The sequence below is a fragment of the Pinus tabuliformis genome, chromosome 3_1 (genome assembly GCF_031772625.1).
Source record: "Pinus tabuliformis cultivar Carrire ecotype Pingquan chromosome 3_1, CPIR1, whole genome shotgun sequence".
NCBI lineage: Eukaryota > Viridiplantae > Streptophyta > Pinopsida > Pinales > Pinaceae > Pinus > Pinus tabuliformis.
In genome coordinates this window covers 71,006,566-71,021,095 of record NC_142301.1, presented here as the reverse complement: position 1 = coordinate 71,021,095, position 14,530 = coordinate 71,006,566, and the positions used below count along the sequence as shown (strand labels likewise).

Below are 14,530 nucleotides of genomic sequence, written 5' to 3'. Positions count from 1 at the left end.
TGTTGTCTTTATTTGCTCCTTTGCTTGATCCATAGCCTCATAAATGAAGCCCATAGCCAACCTTTCCCCATCCACCAACTGCAACACCTTAACTAGTGGCTCAGCAAGCTTCACAATCTCTGCTGCCTTTCTCCAAAAAGTTTCTTCATGGACTTTCCTTTTCAATTCTTTGCCTTCTGGTTTGTTAGACCAATTGCTTTGATTCCATTCATCACTGAAAAACATCTTTTGCAAGTTTCTATGTTGGGAAAGCATAGATTGCAATGTCAAAAAATGTGTAGCAAATCTAGTGATGGCAGGCCTAATAATATCCTTGCCTCTAGTGTGTTTCCTCATGAGACTCAAAACGAGTGTATGATTGTAGATAGATTTTGTTATGCTTTTGGCATGATCTACAGTGTTTTTGACCCAATCTAATTTTCCAATATCCTCAAGCATGAGGTCTATGCAATGTGCAGCGCATGGGGTCCAAAAGATGGTCTTGTGTTTTTCCTCTAACAGTTTACCAGCAAGAACATAGTTAGAGGCATTATCTGTGATGATTTGAACAACATTAGCCACCCCCACCTCCTGAACAACCTGATCCAATAGCTGAAACAACAAGTGGCCATCTTTTACCTTATCAGATGCATCAACTGATTTTAAAAACATGGTTCCCTGTGGGCAGAAGACAAGAAAGTTTATGATGGTACGGTTTCTTTGATCAGTCCATCCATCTGACATGATGGTACACCCTGTTCTTGCCCATGAGTCCCTGAACTCTTGCAAATACTCATTAATGGATTGAATTTCTTTCTGCAAACGAAACCCCCTTAGCTCATGCATAGTAGGGCCTTTGAAGCCTTTTCCAGCAGCATGTATGGCATCAAACATAGGCTCATAATATGGTGAACAAGCAGCATTGAAGGGGATATCAGCATCATACCACCATCTAGCTATGTACTCACAAGCAGTCTCCCTCAATTCTTTCTTCCAATGGTCATCTAAAGTGGGCTGAATTTGACCTTTACTAACTTCAGGACCATGTGCATCTGATGGAGAGGAGGGAGTGAAATAACTTTTGATAGTCACATCACCCTTTTTCAAATTCATTCTACCCTTTCCCTTATCTTGAACAGAACCAAAAGAGGGAGGAACATATCAGAAAGGTTTGGATGTCTCAGTTTGAGGGATAGAGGAAGAACCCTCAAAATCATAGTGGGGGGTTGGTAGCCATCATTTTTTGTATCTCCCTCTTCCTCCCAATTTCAGCCTGTATCTCTTTTTGCCTAGCCTTATCTTCTTTAAATTTCTCAAAGCTTGCCAACAAATTCTTTCTAATCTCCCCAATTTCTGGTGAGGTACATGGGGTAATTTGGCCTCTAATCCCTGCCAAGTGTTGTTTCAACCTATTAATGCCCCCAGGACCTTCCTTAATTTTCCTATGGCAAAATTTGCAATGCATTTGACTATCAACCATTTCAACATATGCCCAAGCAGGATCTCTTGCTCTAGGTGCCATTTTTTGACTAGGAAAACAATCTGAAAGAAACAAAAAAAAAAATAAAAAAAAAAAAATATATATATATATATATATATATATATAATAATAATAATAATAATAATAAATTTGATTCAATGTTCATTTATTTGACAAAAAACACTCTCTAAGCTTTCTTGATATGCACCTAAAATTTACTAAGCAAAAACAGATTTATAGAGGTGGAAAAAAATACCTCCAGGCACAAACTGCCTCCTCAAACTTGCTCCAAGAATCAGCTCCTCAATGCTGCTCCAAATGGCTGCCCAAGAAGCTCCTCACTCCAGCTACAATGCTCCTCCAAGACTCCTCACTGCTGATCCAAAACAAGCTCAAGAACTGCTCACTAATTCTCAAAGAAGACTCTCACTCAAATGCATAAGACTGCTGTGAGTGAATGAGAGCATTTGGGTGTGTTAAATAGGGTTTGGGAGGGGGAAATGGACCCCAAAAAACATTTAGCATATTATTATAACAGTTTGGAATCCATAACAATCATTAAACAATTCACCCAAAAAAATGAATATTTTAATGCGGTTTACGTGTGCCTGGCCGTTCCCTTGTGACTCGGCCGAGTCATATCGGAACCAGCCGGGTTGGCCGAGTCACCCATGACTCGGCCGAGTCATGGGTGACTCGGCCAACCGGACCATTTCCAAGGCCGGGTCACTCCCTCCAGCTGCAACTCGGATCAACTCGGCCGTTTCGGTTTCGAAAAGGCCGGTTTTTAAAACACTGCTATTCACTAATTGGGTTGGATTGTTGTTCTCATTTCCTTTAGCGATAGCAGTTGCTTGGCATTTCTTGGGTATATTATTGCAAGAACACAACTCTCTCAATATGATCTTCTAATAAATTTAATTTTGCATTGCAATTGCCATTCAGATTACATGTATCTGCTCATTTACTAAACATCATCAAGCTACCATTGAAGTTCCCTTCATTCTTGAGTGAATCAGTTGGGTTTTGCAGTATATATATAAACCACAGGAGGGTATCTTTTAGTCTCAGTGGCAAATCGTATAAATTTGGATTAAAGTTCAGAAGTTGAGTATAATGTTACATGAGGTTAGTGATTCAAGGTTAATTGCATATAATGGTCAAAGTTGTCTAAGGAGAAATGGAAAGGAGAAACTTGCAAATTTTTGGGATGATAACTAATGATAATTCATGTGATTATGGCTAACTTGGATCCAGTGTTTTACAACTCCGACTCCGACTCCGATTCGGCCGAGGATCGACTCCGACTCCGACTCCGACTCGGTAATGACTCGGCCGGCTCGATTTCAATGACTCAGTCGTTGTAAAAAATACATTAAATATTTATTTTTTTTATAAAAAAACATAATTTTAAATATTTTAAACATAATTTTAAAGATTTTCATTCATGTTTCCAAACACACAGCATTATAATATAGATGGAAGACAACATATGTATTATGATCAAAGTAGGCTCATGAACTAGGAGACTTGTTGGGGACCAACAAGTTCTAGGAGATACACTTAGCTATCTTATGAACTTGATTATGATTAGTTCGCAAGTGTGATTAATGAGCAATGTATTAGAGATCTTGATTAGATTAGACACTTCAAGATTTTCATTTAACAGTTAAGATACCAGTGCCTTCAATAACAATGCCCAAGTTATAAATTAGAAACACTTGTAAGTAAAATGCCAAGTCATAAGATGGGTAACTGCTGTAAGGAAAATGTTAGTACAATGAGATGACACAATAGATTGAACCTTTATTATGCAAACTGCCAAGGTACTTCAGTGTGGGAAATGCCCAACCAATCAATATTAACCAATGAAGCACTTCAGAACTGTTTAATGAAATAATGACAGTTGAGACAAAGAGAGCAAATGCTTTAGTTATGCACTTATTTGGGAAGCTTTCCACTTATGATTTAACAGTTAGAAACAAGTGACCAATGAGATGCAACTAAAACAAAGCTATCCAGGCCAGAGAGAACTTATGCAATATTCAAAGGTTCTCCAAATGCCTCAAACAACTCACTGTCACCAAGTATTAGACTACTGTAGCTTAATCCGTGACAAGAATGATGAGAAAAGAGCAAACTATCATAAGATCCACTCTCTGCACTGCTCCTAGGGCTCAATTTTATTGATATTCAGATCTGATATGTGTTGAAAATTCTGCAACGAGGGACTGTGTATTAGATTGCTGTCAAAGAAAATTTGTCTACCCTTATGCAAGATAGTTACCAATATGCAGGGAACAAATGTACAAGACCAATCTTAAAGCCAAGGGCACTGTCTTATACTTCAAAGATACCTCAAATCAAACCACTTCAAACTGCATTACCCTTTAGAATCCATTAACTGCATTTAACTTTTTCAAAAATCACATAAAAAGTGAATTTTTTTCATCTTTTACGCTGCCCAGCCGTAGGTTCATTGACTCGGCCGAGTCATAACGGACCCGGCCGGGTTGACCGAGTTACATATGACTCGGCCGAGTCATATGTGACTCGGTCAACCGAGCCGGGTTGCTGGCCGGGTCAAAGATTTTGGTGTTGGCTCGGTTCGAAACGGCCGATTCGGATTCGAAACGGGCGGGTTGTAAAACACTGCTTGGATCAGATAATTACAGTGGTAGCAAAGAAGTATCACAACAAGAGTAAGAAATCAGTAAGAAGAGACAACCTATTTTAGAACATAATGAAAGAGTTTGGTATAATCATCACTTGGTACTCTAAAGGTATCACTATAAGGTATATCTAAAGAAGAAAATATTGGCAATCAACCAGGGAAGTTGAAAAATCATGGTAATAATGAAGGTCATTTTAAGGAACCTGGAAGGTATGATAAAATAGAATGATTGGAGAAGATAAGTTGTGTGCATAACAACATCTATAACAATGGGAGAGCCGCATTATAAGTTTTCCATAGGTGACTAACTATATGAATAAATTATGGATAACAAGATGAAGGATCAGGCAATTTTATTAAGTGGATGTCTTAAAACAGGGTTAAATTTGGTAGCCATCTTAATGAATTTATTTATCAAGGATTACCCAAGTTGGGAAATAGTAACAACATTTCCAAGGTATATCGGTGCTATGTTTAAAAGAGGAAGAAAAGAAACCACAATGACTGGAGGTGAGAAATTAAAGTCAAAATAGAATAAAGTAAAGAAATTTCCATTTTAAGCTAATAGACATGGAAGACTAGGAGAAAAATATATAATAATATCTGGTAGGAGGAAATGAAGGGATGTTCTATCAAGAATAAAGGTATTGATGAGTGGAGCGAGAAACATGATGGGTAATGGTCATAATGATGATCTACATATTTTAAAAATGTGAAGGTGTAAAGTTCCATGATGACCAAGCGATAATAAACAAGGAAGATAGGAAGGAATGTTGCTAGAAATTTTATAAGGATACCTTGCGAAGGATTGTGTACATAGTGATAAAAGAAGTGAAAGTCAATTAATAGAGGTTGTACTTGACTAATTTTCACTCATCGTTTCATGAGTAGGACTTCCCATAAAGTTAAAAGAGGTTGTTTCCACATAACACCTCACAGTTAAATGGACAATGATGGTAGTAGTGTTTCCAACTATTTCAAAATTTAAAATAATGATACTATTTAATAAGAAAGAGTCTTTTGCCCAACTTGAGGAAACTGAATTTATGATAAAGCAATCAAGTGGTATTGAGCTACGAACTTTATGAACTCGACGAGATAAGAAAATATTTCTGTGGATGAAGTGCTAATTGTTAAATAAGTCAACATGGATCAACAAATCCTTATGCAAGCAAATTAAGCATGATATAAAATCAAATCATGATGAAAAAAATGTTTACAACGGTATTGGAATCAGCAAACCAAAGGGTAAATGGATGTAAAATCAAAGGATTTTAATTTTGAAATAGATGATTTAATAAGGATGGTATCACTAGTAATATCTTAACAATGAATTTCACCAAAATTTCCTTGTGGAAGGAAGAATATATGACGAGAGATTAAGACTCAAGATGATGAGACTCATATGAAATTTAACGATGTACTTAGATGATTATACCATTGGTGTAAATGGTCAACTACCTAGTAGAAAGAAGTCGAACTGATTATTGAAAAGCCTTTTCTAACTTGTTGAATGACTAGTTTTGAATCCACGACCTCGACTACAACAAACACGTCTACTACCAACTAGGGTACACAATGTGGCTTAAGAGTTATGATGCTATGAGGCTTATTGACATGTGATTCATTTATGTGAAGTTATGATATGTCTTTGATGCAAATACGTTGATGATCTAACTTACGAGGGTATTCATAAGGTGAAGTATGCAATAATTGCCTACAAATTTATGATATGCATGAGCATGCAGTTCGTTATTAGTGATAATGTTGCGCTTAAAAAAGATGAACATTCTCATGGTGACATGCAAGAGTTGGCATGTGGATTATTTCCTATGATACTATGATGGTATGGTTAATGCATTGGATGCATGTTGAGATGTGATGATTCACAGGACTCCATAAATGGGCCGAGAGAGCCGGTTTATTTGATGATCTCGTGTGAGCCCATACACACGAGGGAGAATACGTAACACCATATGGGCTGGGGACAAAACTCAATCAACACTACATATGCCAGTGGTTCCTTTGTCTTGTGTATAGCTCTTGATGGATAGCTCTTGAAGAGCTATGAGACCATCTTGAGGAGGCCAAGTGCCTGATGTTCTAGGCTAGGTGCCTGTTGTTGGATTGGGATGCTGAAGTCTGGAAGGGTTGTAAAGGAATTCGATGCCTGGGGCAGTGCGCCTTAGTAGTTGTGGAGGGAGTGGGCCAGCCTTGCGAGATGCCCGGGGTCATTGAGTACCAGACCGGATGCCTGCCTTGGGGCAGATGAGGTCTGAGTCAGGCGTGAGCCTTGGGGCCAGCCTTGGACTAGGATACAGACCGGGTCAGGCTTAGCTTGGTGCCGAAAGTGGGAAAAAGGACAGAGATTCCTTGAGATTTCCCAGGGTGTTGGGGACTTTCGATGCCTGCTGGTTATACTAGTTCAGCAGAGGGTATTGGCAACATGAAGATAATAAATAATAAATAATAAATAATTCAACTTAACTTCGGGACGAAATTCCTTAAAGTGGGAGAGTATGTAATATCCCTCCCCTTAATAATAAATAATAATTAATAATTAATAATAATAAATAAATCACTTAATAATAAATAATAAAGATAATAAATCATAAATGTTAAATAATAAATGATATTAAAAATATATACAAGAAAATAAATAAAAATAATAAAAATAAAAATAGTAATAACCATACTAAAACTCTAAATAAGAATAAATAGAAATAAAACAAGAAAACTATCAAAAAGAAGGAAATAAAACAAGAAAGCTAAAAATCAAAAGAAAAGTAAAGAAATAAAACAAGAAAGCTAAAAATCAAAAGAAAGTTGCATGTAGACACATGGAGTGTGTGCATGTGGTTCCCCTTCCAATGTTGTTCTATTTAATAGATGGTGAGGAAGATGAGAGGCATTCCTGCATTCCATCATTCCGAGAGTCTATCTTTCATTCTCTTGGGAGAATGGTGTACTAAGACTTAGGAGTCATTGGCAGTAATACGTTGATTGAGGGCTCGGGGGTGGCCAGTTGTAGCAAAGCCTTGCGCAATTGAGCCTATGGTTGGGTGGAGAGTCGTCCCCAAAACCTTGTTGTCATCTGGCAAACATCGATCACAGGTAATATAGGCATGTACTTATTTGTTGATTCTGATTTTAATTAGGAAATTAATTTTATATTTACTTTGGGCTATTACAAAGCAATCTTGCAGCTTTTATACTTCGATGTGCAAAAGATGATGGCTTATCAAGATAAATTCGTTGATAGTATTACCCCTGGGAGATTTCATTCACATTACATGGCCCATACATTGAGAAATGTTATATAGAGCCAAAATTCCACAATTTAAGCAATAAATGCATGTAGCAATTAGCCCTAAAAAAACGAAAATCCCAATACAATGTATATGACAAAGTAAAACAAGAATAGCATTAAAATCATATGCTTACATGCAATAGAGTATATCCAACCATCAACAATTGACAATAGAGAAGCTCCAAAACAAGATAAGCCAAATCCACACATCAAAATTCATCCTTAAAGCTCCAATTCATGCTCCAAGAATAAGTGTGAAATTCTCAAGAGAGAGAAGAGATCCAATCCAACCATCTCACTCTCACTTGTATTTATACACTAATGAGGAGTTCGAATTAGCCTCCTTGGCCTACATAAGCCCCAAAAATAAAATAATGTTCTAATAATCTAACTTTTGGCGACAAGCCCACCAAACTAGCTCACAAATGAAAGAAATAAGTCTCTCAAGGGGTCAAATAATAATCTATGCATATCGTAGGGCCCTCTAAGAGGCCTAATGAGGTCCATGGGTGCCATAATGAAGAGTAAGGCCCTCAAAAGTGATGGACAAGGGGTTGGCCCCTTGTTCTCCAAACAATAAACTGTGTGGTGCTCTCAATGGGTGTGGGGGCACAAAAATAACCTCATGGGTCTCCAAATGAGTCGAGGATTGCTGTAGATCGTCTACAAGGGCTCTGATGATGATGTAGGGGATGCCACATCATCCTACAAGTCTTGGGTCACGTGACAAGTGCGTGGTACATATGTGGGGTCGGCTGGGCAAAGGTGAACCAAGTGCATCATCCTCGTCCAATGGGAGTATCTTGTGCATCTCTGATCATCCTCAGGGATCCATGGAGTGTTGTTTACGGTTGTGGAGGCCCATGGCTCTCAACACACACCCTACATGTGCCAATCTAGCCCTCTGGAGAATTAGGACCTCGTATAGGGAGACCAAACCCAAGATGGAGACCATCTGCAATCCTGCATAAGATCCAATGCGTCCCCTAGCCTTCCAATACAACAAGTCATTAGGGAAATCGAGTAAATGAGCTTACCAACCATGGACCATAGGTGGGGACTTCATAATGACCCGCCCTTCCATAATGGGCTTCAGGATGTGCCAATGTCTCCTAAACTTCAAATGGGGTTAACCAAGTATCCTATTAGGTGGTTTCTAACTTTCTACTTCTAAAGGTGATAATATGTTCAAGGTACATCCTTCAAAAGGTGGTGGCATGTGACAAATATGTGAATGAAGTAAGGGGGTAAGAAGGGGCAGCCATGGGTCACATGTTGGGGTACAAGGGTATTTAATAAGAGAGAAGCCCACACTTGGGTTTATAACGTATAGGAGGGAGCAATCGTGGTACATGAGGTGCCCCGGTCTTGATTTTTCCAGCGTTCTTTATATGTCTTTTGCCTTTTTATGATTTTTTTTTAATTAACTGCTCGGGGCTCAAAGGGCTAAGAGCATGATGCATAAGATATAGTTGTGAATACCCCCTTTTAAAGGTAGGGCAATTCATTGCCCACCAAGGGTTGGGACAATCATGGGTTCCTATATGATGAAGGAGGCTCATAGAACCTGTAGGAACCAAGGTGATGGCCATGATGATGGGATAGAGCTCATGTATTGGCTTTTGCCCACGTGCTAAATGTGTTTGTCCTGACCATCTTTTGCATTTTGTGGTACATTTTCCTGTTGAATGTGGCCAAATATGCTTTATCTTTCTTTTTAGCTCCATCAACCTCCAAGGCACCATTCTAGGCTTGACCCAAGTTGTGGGCAAGGGGAAAGGGTGAACCAGCCCTATGTGGACCCAGTGGAGGAATGTGAACCTAGGTGGGAGAAATGATGAATGGGGTAATAATGAGTGGAAAGGGGTAATATATGCGGATAAGGGAGCGGGACCACACAACCAAAATCAAGGTTTCCCGTGAAATACCATCCTTAAAGCCAAATGGTCAGTAAAAGAGATCCCACGGGACTAGAATCCAAGGTTAATATCCAAAATGAGTCTAGGGGACAAGAGCATAGACCTTGCCCATTCTTTCCGTCGAATCACCCCATTAATCCATGCCTAGAAGTGTTCATGATAAGCAAACTGCAATACTCTATTACCAACTGACAAGGCATAACTTTAGGTTTGGGAGGCCCACCTTCAAACATACGATCATGGCAGATGGGCGAGGGACCACATGGCTAGCTTGGGTGGCGGAGAAATGGCACAATGAGCTAGCTGGTGGCTACAAGGGGCTGTTGGCTGCTAGCTGAAGACCATTTTGGAGAAAAAAATCTCCAAGGGATATCACCCACAAAATGGTGGGTAACAACCCCAACAGGAGAAAGCCTACTAATTTGTGTTTTTATTGATCTGCTTAGAAAAATATTAGTAATTAATTACAAATTACTTGGAAAAATTTTTCTTCTTACTCTTTGTTCCTCAACACAATATCTTGCACATCCTAGACCAATTTAGCCTCTCTCTTGCACAGTTGTACCAACTATATAAGCTGAACTACCTCCTTGTGCAAGCTATCTCGGCCTCCTTAAGTGATGCGCTCTCCCTGACCTCACGCATTGATCTGGAACTATTTTCCTGAGCTCAAAACACAAATTTTCACTAGTGCATAATGATATGATAGACCCAGTCCGGGCTCCTCTCTTTATAGGATCGAACTGCTCTTCAACTCAAGTGAACTAGCTCCTTGAACCCAAGTCGAACTGCCTCACTGAACTCAAGTCTAACTAACATCTAGAACTCAAGTGAATTGGCCTTTTGAACTCAAGTCAAACTGCCTCACTGAACTGAAGTCGAACTGAGATAAAATCTCCATGCATGCTCAGTTTGATTTACTATTTTTGACTATAGGAAAATTAGAGAATTTTCCTAAGTCAACACTAAGAGAAAGTAAGACTGTGCCTTAACTTCACATGTGGGTTCTTCTGCCAAATATAGTGCACTGCTAAATTTAGTAGAACCCTTCCATCTCTAAATTTAATTAACAATCAACAAGGTTGAGGGTGAATTTTTCAGAACCATAGATTAAAAATCAATTATCAAAGATCGATGAGGTTAAGCCAACCTTTGATTGAAAGCTAAATCATAATTATAGAAAGGATTTGAACTAATAAGAGAAGTGGAATGGGAAAGTCATGCAAATTTAGGAAGTCTAAATAGAAATCATCTTGGAAATAGAGCTCTTAGGAGCAAAGGACGTCAAGTTTTGGGGAATTGAATTGATGGGTATCTCCATGAATCATTACTTGTATAGGAGTCATACGCCTATAGCATTTATACATTTACCCACTGTTCAACTAGCTAGTGACGCAGAAAACAAAGGAGATGAGAATGATGAGAAGGAAGTGCAAAGATGAAGAATGGAATTTTGGCAAAGGGGCTTATTGCTTAGCCCCTCAAGTTTGGCTCTTCAAGGTGCTTTAAGGCTACTTTAGAGAGAAATGATGCTAAAAACAACTTTCGTCCTTATGCATTTATATTATGGGCCACATTTCTATACAAAATTCAAAAATAACTTTGATGAAATATGTTGTCTTTTGTTGAAATATGTACCTAGGTTCGGTCTTCATAATGACATGTGTAATGCTGATTTTATGTATTCAATGAAAAGAGAAAAATAAATTTATTATTATTGTTCTTGAGGCATGGGTTTCATGCTCAAGGGAAATTTATTTTAGGTCAAGCTCCCATTGAGAGCTTCTAGGATTTGTCATTGAGTCTATAAAGTCAAAAGAGTCATTGTCATGTATGAATAACCCTTCTTGGGCATGTTACATATTGTAAAAGAATTATTTGAGCCAAATTACAGTCAAAAGACCCCCCAAGACCATGTCAAACATGCAAGCATCAAGTCGGCCTAATAGGAGGCTCAAGGAAGCATATATATAGGGCACTCGGCCTCATTTGGAGACACTTCATTCACACACACAAGTTCGATCATAAGGACAAGAAGAAGTGCAAAGAAGAGGAAGACAAAGGAAGGAGGAAAAGTCGAGCTATTTTGGATTTGTTTTTGGGCTACTTCTCTCCACACGTGTGAAGGAATTAGGGAACATATTGTTGCAGTGAAGCCGAGTTGCAGAAGTGAAGTTAGGTCATCAAGAAGAGTTGTTTTGGAAGCCACGTGTCTCAAAGTGCCTACAAAGAGAGGAAAGGAGCAGGCCCCAAGTCCCTTCAAAACGCATGAATGGTTTGTGAAATTCATGTCTCAGCAAGGTATACCAAATGCTCAGCCAGATGTCAGCTCCTCTGGCTCCAATTCAAAGAAGCCAAAAGATGAACAAAATCTCAAATGAAAGAAAGTTCTAACTGGTTTTGAAGCACATATGAGGAACAAAGAGGAGCAAAATGCCCATCAGTGTGCTTGCTTTAAGAAATAATTCTGCAGGATTTATGCTCCACGGCATCATGCCTAGTTTCTGGGAAGGAAAACAGCAATGAAGATACTTTCAAAAGGATATTTCCTTGCTGCCTGGAAGTCATCATGAATGAAGTTCTCAAGTCTCATCCTCCTGTGTATGTGGAAGACGAAGTGTTTCCATCAACAGAGAACAAGACAGCTCTGAAGCCATGAATTGCAAGTTCAGTATGTTTCTCAGCTGCCACAGTTTAAGAGATGCTTTCTTTTTCCTAGGTTTTTGTTCGAAGCTTATATATGCAAAACTAGTAGACAATTATGCAAATATATGTAATTCTGTTTTGTTTTTGGACAGAGTATGCATGCTGGGATGCTCTGTTAGTGAAGGACTGGAAGAGTCTTAATATTGAAAGATAAATCCAATTATGGATATACATAGTGCTCTTTGCATAAAGAGGTTTATGCATAAATTTTAAAAATATGATAAAATTAAAAATATAATGGAACTGAGTACCTCAGAGACTGTGGTGATCTCGTTTACATTCAGATCATCTCCAAAAATGCAATCGTGCTTTACTGTAGAAAGAAAGCAAGAAATTGTGTTCACTACTAGCCTCGTTACATTGCCCTATACACCATATCTATTAGCTCTCAGAAGACAGAAATTACAACTAGGCTAGAGCAGATTAGATGTTTGTTAAACAATGCAAAAGAAGATAAGGTACCAAAATCGACACCCCAGTCAGCATACTGGGTATAGAGGGAGCGGAGGAAAGCTCTTCCTGCACCCATGTTGGTGTTGACGCTCACGAAGCAAGCGGGCATCCACCCGCATTTGTCCCTAGTCAATGCTATGTCTCTCGCTCTAAAAGTCCGTCCATTCTCTTCATATGGCATCCCCTGCACATCAATTATTTCATTAATTGCAATTCCTTCTTCACTCTTCCATTTCATGTCGAAGAAAACAAACACGAGAAGTAAACTTAATTGAAAGAAAGTCACCAACAGGACCTGGGTTAGGCTGACGTACTATTAAACCATCCACAAGAGTGGCATTCTCCCTGTGGTCTAAGGGATAAGGTGGGCTGGGTACAAGTGCAAGGTGAATCTGGTGAAATAAATACCAGTCAGACCTGGCACCTGAACCTAATGATGCCTGTGTAATGTAGTGCAGCCTCTGACATTGAAGCATGTTTCTTGAAGCAACTTAGAAACAAATAAAGTAATTAAGAAATCTCATTTTCCGGATTGGCTGAATAGTGTATGTCATTAATACACGGTCCCTATCCTATAAGGATTAGTACAGAATGACTGATACAGGTCATGTTTCATCAGCATTCATCAGAATGACAGATACCATGAATATTAGTGAGAATGACCAATAAGGGTCATATCCCATGAGCACTGATCAGCAGGATGGGTATGTGTAATGTGTTATACTTACTCTCTGCAGATAAGCCCAGCCCAAACGTGACATTTGATATATTTAACTGCAGAAGCTCCCAGAAAGTAATAAAGTTAAATAGGGGAGAGAAACCAACCAGAGGTCCCAGAATGGGGGTGTTGGCTTTTACGGCCTGGGTACTGATGCCGCGCATGACGTGGATACCGAACTTGAGCCCCATCTGATGGATAGAATCGGCAATGGGCTTGAAGCCTCGGCCACCAGAAGTGGAGGGCCACCGTGCAGGGTCTGGAACAGGGCGTCCCCATTCATCTATCAAATCATGCCCCGGAGAACTCACCGACGCTCCCTTTTCCCGTTTCCTGTACCACAAGAAATCCACCACCGCATACTGCAGCCGCTTCCCTGTTAGCTTCCACCCGCCTTTTTCAACACCAAATAAATGACTACCCGCCCGCCCGCCATAAGGAAGGGTTTGTGGTTACCTGGTATCCGAAGCGGAGCAATTCATCGGCCATGATCTGTGCGTTATCCATAAATTCATCCTCCGCGATAATCCAAGAGAACGAATCGTATGAATTCCATCCTCTCGGCGGTGTGCTCGCCCGCAATTGCTCAGCTCTGACACCATCACTGCACTCACCCAAGTCCTCCATGTGATCACCCAGGGCTAATTATGAATAAGCTCAAACAAAAAACAGGGAACTTCAACTTACCAAAGTAATAAGAAAGAGCCGAGTAGCATCAGCAGCACCATTCCCCCCATATCGCCCAACTTCGACAAACAAAAGCTGATCAGACGAAATCTTACAGCAAATCGAATCCGTTTTCTCCTGTGGAATGGAAGGACTCGGTTCGCCGAAGACTAATGTTCTGGATGAACACTGGCTGTTGGCCTTGCAGTGAAATGGTAGGAAGCATATTATTACGTTTCTCACAATCGATTCTCATGAGTGAAATGGTAGGAAGCATATTATTACGTTTCTCACAATCGATTCTCATGAATGAAGATAAAATATATAGTTCGCTTCGTCTGTCTGACAATTGGACTGCATCGCCCCCACCACCATCTCCACCGACCATTCAAACCTCCTGTGCTGCATTGCGTGAACGGAACGACTGAATAAAACTTTTTGTTTTACTCAAATTTTAAAATGATAGCATACGCACCAATGAACAACACGAATCACGCACCTTACCTCTTTAGACTTTTTCTGGACACACGTACACTCACGATTACAGTACCCTGTGACCATTAACTTTAATGTCCCGTTCGATGGTCACAATATTAAAAGCACTGAGTGTGACATCGCATCCTTG

The 14,530-nt window shown here is 39.5% G+C and overlaps 1 protein-coding gene across 2 annotated transcripts in view; it reads right to left on the bottom strand.

Moving 5' to 3' along the window:
* LOC149185830 (alpha-galactosidase-like) overlaps positions 1-14,329 on the bottom strand; it is a 42,227-nt gene extending 27,898 nt beyond the window's left edge. Inside the window, exons 1-5 of one of the 2 annotated variants that reach the window (XM_089410807.1) lie at positions 13,927-14,329; positions 13,696-13,843; positions 13,347-13,601; positions 12,531-12,705; positions 12,320-12,381 (exon numbers count right to left, since the gene is read on the bottom strand). In XM_089410807.1, coding sequence (XP_089266933.1) covers positions 12,320-12,381; positions 12,531-12,705; positions 13,347-13,601; positions 13,696-13,843; positions 13,927-13,976 — 690 coding nt within the window. In that variant the 5' untranslated portion in view covers positions 13,977-14,329. The remainder of the gene's footprint in view (positions 1-12,319; positions 12,382-12,530; positions 12,706-13,346; positions 13,602-13,695; positions 13,844-13,926) is intronic. The other variant, XM_089410808.1, reaches the window with a different exon arrangement.
* Between the last annotated feature and the right edge of the window lie 201 nt (positions 14,330-14,530).